The sequence below is a fragment of the Trypanosoma conorhini genome (assembly GCF_003719485.1).
Source record: "Trypanosoma conorhini strain 025E chromosome Unknown Tco_14.4_contig_00038, whole genome shotgun sequence".
Classification (NCBI taxonomy): Eukaryota; Euglenozoa; class Kinetoplastea; order Trypanosomatida; family Trypanosomatidae; genus Trypanosoma; species Trypanosoma conorhini.
The window spans coordinates 14,350-23,192 of NW_021704126.1; the positions used below are offsets into that span (position 1 = coordinate 14,350).

The 8,843-nt window shown below is 54.6% G+C and overlaps 3 protein-coding genes across 3 annotated transcripts, besides 8 other annotated features; all 3 read left to right on the forward strand.

Annotated features, from left to right (window-relative positions):
• Positions 1 to 94: 94 nt before the first annotated feature.
• Positions 95 to 121: a microsatellite.
• A 156-nt stretch (positions 122 to 277) lies between these two features.
• Tco025E_01224 (putative sarcoplasmic reticulum glycoprotein, putative,sarcalumenin precursor) lies at positions 278 to 1,858 on the forward strand (the record flags this gene model as incomplete). Its single annotated transcript, XM_029368162.1, has 1 exon — positions 278 to 1,858. The coding sequence occupies one exon, from the start codon at positions 278 to 280 to the stop codon at positions 1,856 to 1,858; it is 1,581 nt and encodes a 526-aa protein (XP_029231683.1).
• Positions 1,859 to 2,329: 471 nt separating this feature from the next.
• Positions 2,330 to 2,360: a microsatellite.
• A 147-nt stretch (positions 2,361 to 2,507) lies between these two features.
• Tco025E_01225 (uncharacterized protein) lies at positions 2,508 to 5,966 on the forward strand (the record flags this gene model as incomplete). The annotated part of the gene is made up of 1 exon (XM_029368163.1): positions 2,508 to 5,966. The coding sequence occupies one exon, from the start codon at positions 2,508 to 2,510 to the stop codon at positions 5,964 to 5,966; it is 3,459 nt and encodes a 1,152-aa protein (XP_029231684.1).
• A 44-nt stretch (positions 5,967 to 6,010) lies between these two features.
• Positions 6,011 to 6,032: a microsatellite.
• A 310-nt stretch (positions 6,033 to 6,342) lies between these two features.
• Positions 6,343 to 6,389: a microsatellite.
• A 248-nt stretch (positions 6,390 to 6,637) lies between these two features.
• On the forward strand, positions 6,638 to 7,480 carry Tco025E_01226 (RNA-binding protein; the record flags this gene model as incomplete). Its single annotated transcript, XM_029368164.1, has 1 exon — positions 6,638 to 7,480. The coding sequence occupies one exon, from the start codon at positions 6,638 to 6,640 to the stop codon at positions 7,478 to 7,480; it is 843 nt and encodes a 280-aa protein (XP_029231685.1).
• Positions 7,481 to 7,626: 146 nt separating this feature from the next.
• Positions 7,627 to 7,664: a sequence feature (A-rich).
• Positions 7,665 to 8,022: 358 nt separating this feature from the next.
• Positions 8,023 to 8,090: a sequence feature (GA-rich).
• A 72-nt stretch (positions 8,091 to 8,162) lies between these two features.
• Positions 8,163 to 8,206: a microsatellite.
• Positions 8,207 to 8,438: 232 nt separating this feature from the next.
• Positions 8,439 to 8,490: a microsatellite.
• The last annotated feature ends 353 nt before the right edge of the window (positions 8,491 to 8,843 follow it).

An 8,843-nucleotide genomic window follows, 5' to 3' on the forward strand; every position in this document is an offset into this window, starting at 1 on the left:
TTCTTGCATTTTCCTTTTTTTTCTTTTGCGTTGCGGGCGGTTTATGTGCCTTTGCCTTGAGGTTCATTGCCATCCTCTCTCTCTTCTTTTTTTTTTTGCCTTCGCTTTACTTTGCTTTGCTGCGGCTCTTAGGGTGTATTTCTTTTGTGTCCAGCTGGTTATTTGCAGCCGCGGCCGGCACCCACGCAGGCAGACTGACGGAATCTGCGTGAGGCCCTCGTACTTTCACGCGTCGTGTTTCATAAAGCGGGCGCGGAGGCTGCGGCGTACAATTCGGATGTCATCCGCGGGCACCGATGCCACGGCCGTGAAGACCTCCACCGAAACACGGGGAATGCCACCCAGCAGCCTTGATGAACTTGTGAAGGTGCTGCATGACAACTACCTGAAGTACGTGAAGCCTCTAGAAGAGATGTACAAATACGACCTATTTCGTCCTAGCTGGTTTGAGGAGACAATCCTCAATCAAAAGCCTTTTGTGGCCTTCTTCGGTCCGTGGTCCTCCGGAAAGAGCACGTTTATAAACCATCTGCTGCAGGACAACTATCTCTGGACGGGACCACAGCCGACAACCGCCGAGTTCACCGTTGTCGTTTACGGTGAAGAAGTAGGTCCTGTGAATGGGCACGTGCTTGCGAACGCCAAGAATCTCCCCTTTAAGGGACTAACAGAGTTCGGGGAGTCATTTTTGGAGAAGTTCCAGGGGTACCAGGTCCCGCATGAGCTGCTAAAGCGTGTCACATTAATTGATACGCCGGGTGTGCTGGAGAGTGTGAAGGAAATTCGAGAACGCCAGTTTGACTACGTGAAGGTGAGCCGCTGGTTTGCGGAGCGCAGTGACCTTATTTTTGTTATCTTTGACCCCACCAAAATGGACGCTGGCGTCGAGCTTCGCATGATGTTTAAGCACGCGTTCAAGGGGTTGGAGGGCAAGGTGAGGCTTGTCCTCAACAAGGCCGACAGCGTCAACACCCAGGAATTGATGCGGGTCTACGGCAGCCTTTTTTGGAACTTGTCAAACCTCATTAACTGCACCGAGCCACCGCGCGTGTACGTTGGTAGCTTTTGGGACCAGCCATACAGGGAAGGGACCTTCACGCTCCTCTTCACGGAGGAAAAGACCGATCTTTTGCACGAGATCATGGAAGTGGTGCCGCAGCAGTCGCGTGACAGGAAGGTGGCGAACCTCATACGTCGGGCAAAGGCGGTGCTGGTGCATGCGCTGATCGTTGGTGGAATGCGGTCAGAGCTGCCGCGGCTCTTTGGGAAGGAGAAGGCAAAGAGCAAGGCTCTGGACAACCTGCAAAGGACGTACGAGATCATGGCGGCCAAGTACAAGATGAACTGGAAGGACTTTCCCCCTGTTGAGGAATACCGCGCCTTCTTGGAGAAATTTGACCTTGAAAAATTTCCAGAAATTGAGAAGGCGGAAAAAGACGGCAAAATTAGCGGCGCACAGAAGTGTATCGACACAATACTTCCCGCCCTCTTGCGCCCCGTCAAGAGAACTGCTGCTGCCGACCCACGGAATAAGGAGCAACGGCAGCAGCTGCAGCAAATGTACCACGAGGTGATCCGCTCACAGTACGAGGGGCGAGCAGGGAAGCAAGGCAGCAGTGACGTGGTGCAGCCCTCCCTTCGAGACAGCGCCGTGGCGTCGTCTGGGGAAGAGTGGGGAAAAGCGAACGCTGCGCCCCAACAAACAACGTGCCCCATGACAGCCACGAGCGCCGTTGCAACGCCCGATCAGGCACAGATGCTCATGGGGATGATGATGCAAATGATGCAGCAGCAGCAGCAGCAGCCATATCCTCTGGCTCCCCAGGCTGTGTCTCCAGAGGAGGAGAAGTTGGATTGATGCGAGGCGAAGTACAGAAATATGTGAAAAAGAAGACGAAAGAAGTAACGTTTTCCACTGGGCTCGAATTTATGCCGCCAAAGTGGGTACATGGCGGAATTTGCTTGCGTGAGAGAAAAACAATGAAAAAAAAACGCCTGACATATAAACATGCGCCGATAAAAGCCTAAGAGAAAATCGGGGGGAAAAACAACAACAAAAAAAACTGCGGGCAACAAAATTTTGTGGACGCGCAGGGCTGCAGGTGCGGAGGGGGAAGGAAAGAGGAAGAATGGAGGGATGCGAGTTTTTTCAGTGAAGTGCATTCTAGAAAAAAAATTGTCGGGGATGTCTGACTTGTGGTTGGTCACGCGACCGTGCCATTCATTTGAGTCAGCACGATCTACCTACATGTGTGGCTCCTCTCTTCTTACGGATGCGCTCTTGTCCGCTTGTCGTCACCGTTGCCTTGATGTGTCGTTTCCTCCTATCACTACTACTACTACTACTACTACTACTACTATTACGATCTGTTTTGCCTTTCATTTGATGGTTGCCCGGCTGAAGAAATAGACAGCGGGTCCTGGTAGTGGCTGGTGGGCGTTAGTCAGGCGCTTCAAGGTAGTTTCTTCTCGCGGAAATTTTTTCTTTTACTCACAAGGGAGTGAGGATGCCCGGCCCCGTGGGGGAGGACCCTCTTGAGGACTGTTACGACACGGAGCTCTTTGATGCCTTGCTTGGGTCGGAAGAGGCCGGCTCTTCCGCAACTCAACACGAGGCATCCTCGTCGGTTTTTTCAAAGTTGTTTATGGTCGGTGGCTCGCTCTTTTCCCGTCGCCGTGCAGCCGCGATGGCGCGCTCGCACCGCGCGCGCCTGCGGGGGACATTTCTCTCGTGGCTCAATTACGGCTCCATCTACTGCCCCTTCACGAAGCAGTTTGTGTCGCTGCGTTCACCACACTGGTCACACCTCGTTGCGGCCGGGTTTGGGATCGACACCAGGCTGCGGCACGGTCGCCGCGTCGTCTTGGTTTGCCCAGAGAAACTCGAGGGGTTGGCGTGCGAGGTGTGGCAGCTCCAGGCGCCGCCGCCTCACGGGAAGGGAGTCACGCCTGAACGCCCGCTGGCGTCGTGGAGTCCTTCGCTACAAGCGTCGCTGGGAACACTCTTCCAAACGCCACCGGTGGGGGACGGCAAGGCTCTGGTGCAGCGCGTGCGTGACTTTCTTCGTGAAGGTAACTGTGCTTGGAGGTGCCGGCAAATTCCACTCTCTTTCTATGATCTTGAGGCGAATAGGGGACGCACCTTTGCACACACCTCTGCGAACGAGAGGGGCTCAGCGTGTAGTGACCGTAGAGCCTATACGGAGGACTTCATGAAGTTCGGCGAGAGTTATCTGCGTCAATGCTTGCACTGGCGCCATTCTGTGCTGCAGCAGCAAAAAAAAGTGACAGCCTCACAGATGGAAATCATTGCCGGCGTGGAATCAACCGCGGCGCCTGTTGCGGTTTCACCTCCAAAAGAAAAGGCCAGCGACCTCATTGATCGACATTCCGCCGTAAATGTGGCCTCATTTTTGCTGCCAAACAGTCGGCTGGCATATCTTTCCGTCACGTACACTCCAAACACCTCGCTTCTTGAGACGGCTGTGCGCACAGTCCTAGAGGCTCGCTTGTTTGATGAAACTTTCTATTGCCCCCTAGAGCACTGCATCGATTACAACTCCCTCATGGATGTGGAAGCTTACCGGTTGCGCTGGGACTCGTTTGGAGTTGCTAAACTGGAGGAAGGTATTCCTTTGCTTCACCTTGGAATGCATATGAACCCATCGAGGCATGCTTTGCCCGCCATACCTCTTGTTGTTATTGGCAACGCCCATCTTTTGTCAAAGCGGGCGATTGCACGTCTCTTGGAGCAGTGGACGCGTAACGGTCTGGTGTGGAATACGGAGCAGCACCGTTTGCGAGCGACTGGCCAAGGCAGGCGAGGGATATTGCTTCGCACCGGTGATCCGATGCGGACGATCGACGCTGGCGCTCCTCTCTTTGGGAATATTCATGCCTTGTTCCTTGGCTATTCCTCGTCCTCTGAAGAGGCCCCTGCGGGTTGTAGCCAACACGTTGTGGCGGAAATTCAGGGGAGGAGCGCTCGCGTGCGTGTCCTTGCCCCGGTCGCGGGCTCTATGTTTTTTCTTGAGGAACCGCTTGTGGCGGCGTTACGGCGAGTGTCGCCTCGTTTTCAGGAGTCCATGAATGCCTCCGAGCGGACGCTTTTTATCGAGGAGCTCTGCGATGCGATGGGTCGTGTGGCCGTCCCCTCTTTCGCGGGAGTGACTGGAAATGGGGCGGCGAACCACACCAACGACAAAAACTGTACCGCCTGCAGTGACCTTCGTGCGCTGGAGGAGGAAAACACGCTATTTCAACTACAAGAGGCATGTGAGGCGTTTCTGCGTGCATCTCTGGAGAGACGGGACCTTGGACTTCTGCCGTACGAGCAGCTGCTGCTTCGTTACCCCACCTTTGCAGCTATGCGTGTGCGCCATGAGCTTCTTCACGAGTATCCGTTAATTATTGAGGCGATGGAAACCCACAGCGAGCCCCCCCACACGAGGTCAAGCAGTTTCATGAAAGACAGATGTAAGAAGCACTTGTTCCCACTACGGCGGCATAGTACGGTAGTGGAGAGCCGACGACTTGCTCTGGAGCTCGCGGGTGCGGAGCATGATGCGCTTAAGCGAGCGTGCGTCGTAGCTACGGCAGTGCATCGCGTATCACAGGCACTGACTACGAGGGGTTCGGTTTCTTCGTTAATGTATACTACTACTGCTCCTCCTCCTCCTTCTCAGGCGCACTCGTATGATATGAAGCATCAGCAGCAGCAGCAGTTGATGAGGCTTGAGCAACGCTATGACCCTTGCTTTGAGCCTCCTGTGCTGGTTGGTTTCTGGACGCGTACACTTCTCTTTTGTGCGCCCATGGCCGCGGACCTGCTTCCCCTGCGTTGTCTAATTTATCGTGACCTGACTGCAGCTGCGGAGCGGCCCAAAGCGTTTGTGGTGGTGGATGTGGATGTGTTTCACGTCGATTACGTTTCCTATCCGTCTGACCGTCGCTGTCGCCTCTTTGGTATTCGACTGCGGTACAGCCCATGCGTCGGCGACGACGCTGGCTCCGACGCACGCGAAGCAGCGACAAGGGCGCTGCAGGATGCCCTTGCAAAAAGCGCCGTAGAGGCGCGATTATTTCCCATCTGGACACATGATGTTTCTTCAAAGAAGCGGCAGGACACGCGTGAAATCGACCCCTCACCTGGAGCTGCGTCTGAAGCGGGGAGGGGGCATAGCTTTGTGCCTCATTTTCACTTTGAGGAACTCGATGAATGCGTGTCAGCTGCCACCCCCAACCTTCTTGAGCGACGCCTGTTTGCGTTGGCGATGGCTCAGCGTGGTCCACTGGTGCTCACCATAGGCACACAGGTTGTGGTGCTGCGGACGATTTCGTCACATGTAACGCGTGGAACTTGGTGTCGTGTCGTGCGATTTGTGCCGCTCCATGAGTTGCTGTTGCATCGGTCCGCAAGTTTCCCAGCACAGTTTGGGGCAGCTTCCCAGGGTGCCGCGGAACTGTCGCTCGCGCGCCGTTACTTTGCTCAGCAACGAGGCAGCAACTCGGTGCCCGTGCTGCAGCCGCTAATGGAGAATGGAGCCAGTGTGACGGGGGCGATGGAAGCGGTGGTGCTCCCCGCTGCCATGCTGGTGGGCGGCTACCGCGCCCTTCACCACTACGCCCTGCCTGCGGCGCAGCTTCCACTGCTGGCACCGTGCCAGTACGCCGCGGCTTCGACGCTGTTTCACCCGCTCTTTGCCCATGAAGACAGTTTGATGGAGTTTGTTTCCACGGAGACTCGTGCGAAGGCTGCGGCGATGATGCTGTCCTGCCCATCGTCGTCCTCGCCACGAGTCTCTGAGGGGTTTCTCTGCAGCAACTTTTTCGAGGACGTCGAGTCCTCAACGCAAACGACGGGGGATGGGCCACGGCAGCACGAGACACAGCGCGGAGATGTCCACGCATCCTGCGCAATGCACTCGGATGTCGTTTCAGCGCTGTCGCTTTTCCCTCCAAGCTAATGCTGGGAGGTTTCTTTTGCTTGGTTGTACTTGATACCAATGTGTTTTTTTTCTTTTTCTTTTTTTGGGATGGGCGGGGCGGGGGGGTCTTACTTGGGGAGCCCCAATACGTGAAGGGTTTTTTTTTTGCATTCTCGCGGCACCTTTTTCTCGGCGTGGCGTCTCTGCCGCCAGCCACGTCGTTGTCGTCCTCATCACAGCCGGCGGTCGGTTTCGGCTTGTTTGCTTCTTTTCCCTTTTTTTTTTATCTCTTTAAAATTCTTGTTGCCTGCGTGGGTGCGTCGGGCGTGCCCCGCCATGTTTGGGTGCCCGTTGCCTGTTCCCGGTTCCCTGCACTCGCCCAGCGAGTGCAAGCCGCCGCGCCTGCACCAACTGCCGCTCTCTCTCTCGCTCGCTCGCTCGCTCGCTTTTTTTTCTCTCCCTTTTGTTGCTGTGCGTGTCTGGCCGTCGCCTCGCAGCGCCACTTTGCGGTCACGAGTGGAAAGAGAGCCAAAAGAAGAGAAAACACGAAAAAAACAACAACAAAAAAACAGAAAGATTAAAACGGGGAACCTTGAAGGGGGCGGCGGAGGGAAAGATATAAACGAAGAGACAACAAACACAAGAGAAAAAAGACGGCGAAGCGAGACACGCACGCGCGCGGGAGCTAAGGAAGAGAAAATCCAGGAATAATGAGCGGTGCAAGGGGCGGGTGGGTGCCGGCCAGCGGCGATGCCGAGGGCGTGCAGCAGTCAGATGCGCGGCTGATGAGCCCACCGGTCGCTTACCGCGCGGCATACGACTCCATCGGCGAACTACAAAATAGCCTTCAGGGTTACGAGCAACAAGTGACCAAGGTTATTCAGCAGATCAACGCGCTTGCCGGCGTCGTTGACTCAATGCAACAACACTATGACGCCGTGGTAGAAGAGAAAGACTACATACTTCGATCCCTGGATGCGGCAGAGGGGCGCATGCAGGACGTCCAGCGTATTGTCCAGCGGTATGCCGCGGTGACGGATCCTGTAGTGGCCTCTGACGGCTTCACGTATGAGCGGGATGTGATAACGAATTACTTCAACGAGTGCCAGGCCCAGAAGAACATCCCGATGTCGCAGCAGACCCATACGGAGCTGACCATGATGCTCTTCCCAAATCGCTCCTTCAAGCGTTTCCTTGAACAGCTGATGGAGAGCAAACCAGTGGAAATGCGACCGGACGCCAGCAGCAGCAGCCACACGGACCACGGCAGCAGCGCAACCGCGACTGGCCGAACGGCGGGTAACACTCAAAACAGTCACAAGGGCGAGGTGAGCAATAAGGGCGGTGGCGCCGGAGCAAGCGGCGAACGCTTGCATCCATGCGTGCGTGTTTATGGCTTTTGCAACTATAAGGACTCCTGCGCCTACGCGCTGTACCCGTACGACGCTTGCCTCTCACATTTGAAGGGAAAGTGCCGCTTTCGCTCCCAGTGCCACGAGCCGCACGTCGACTTCCACGGCCCGCGGAACCACGGGCCCGCCAATGGTGGGTAGCGGCGCGCGACGGGCGCCCGCACCGTTTGCAGGGCCGCATCGAAACTGGAGGGATGCATATGTGAGGGAACGGTGCTTGTGTGTGTGTGTGTCTGGGGGAGGAGGGGGAGGGGGCTGGTGAAGGCGGCAACAAACTGCAACCACGGAAAAAAAGAAAGCAGGAAAACAAAGAAGAAAAAAAAAACTAATGATAAATGGGAGGCGAGGAGAGATCATAAAAAAAACACCAACAACAACAACACGAAAAGAAAAAAGAAATTACGAAGCTGAACAGGCGTGGCTTTTGACGCGCCCAGCCGCTGAGAGGAGGAGGAAAAGGACGTACTGCATTTTTTGCCGCCCCACCTGCGTCCGCGCGCACGCCTTTTCTGTGTACTGTCCGTCTCCTGCCTCCGTCTGTTTGCTTCTCGCCCCTGTGGAGCTTTTTGCAGGTTTGGAGGCGCCACACACTCTGCAGATGCGGCGCCTCCAAACCTGCAAAAAAAAGGGGGGAGGGGAAAGACACAAATAAGCGGTGATGGCCCCTACGTTAACTCGGAAGCAAAAAAAATATATGTACAAGCAAGAAAAGGAAGAGAAAAAAAAACGAGGGAAGAAAAAGAAAAAAAAAGAGACTCAAGAAGAAGGCAGCTGAAGTCCAATAGAGTGAATTCGAGTCATCTTTAACAAACAGAGAAAACCGAACAAGAACAAAACAAAAACAAAAACAAAAACAAAAACAAAAACGAAGGAATGAAATGGCGAATCGAGGAAAATGTACCGGCATTGACGATGGAAAAGAGCAACGACAAAAATAGATGATGAGTGTTGTGAAAGACGGATAATGATAAGGGGGACTAGGCCCAGGAATACATGTGGAGGGGTTGTTGTCATCTGAAATTTGCGTCTGTGCGCATCTATGTATGCGGTGTTCTGTGGTGAGTTATGTAGCGTGCTTGTCTGTGCCTGCATGCGCTGCTTGTTTTTGATTGATTGGCTGTTGTTGTTTTTTGTGTGTGTCTGCTTTGTTGCGCCCTACCCGGGGATGCGTTGTTTATATTTACTATTTTTCTTTTTATCTCTCTGTGCGTCTGCATCATTTGTCTCAACGCCGCCGTGCCTTCCTCTGCCCGTGCTCGCCTTTGGGCCACTTCGGAGGGGCGCCGCCATCGCCGCGGTGGCTACTGCTGCTGCTGCTGCTTCCCTCTCCGCCTCCGACTTTTTTGTTGGCCCCGCCTCGGGCTTCACTCAATCCTCGTGTGCTTTTCGCCACTTTTTTTACATTGTTCCTGTCGGGTGTGGAGGAGATTGTTTTTTTCCCCCCCCTCCCACACACCGTTTCTTGTTTTGAGGGGACATAATAGAGATTTTTTTCTTTTTATTT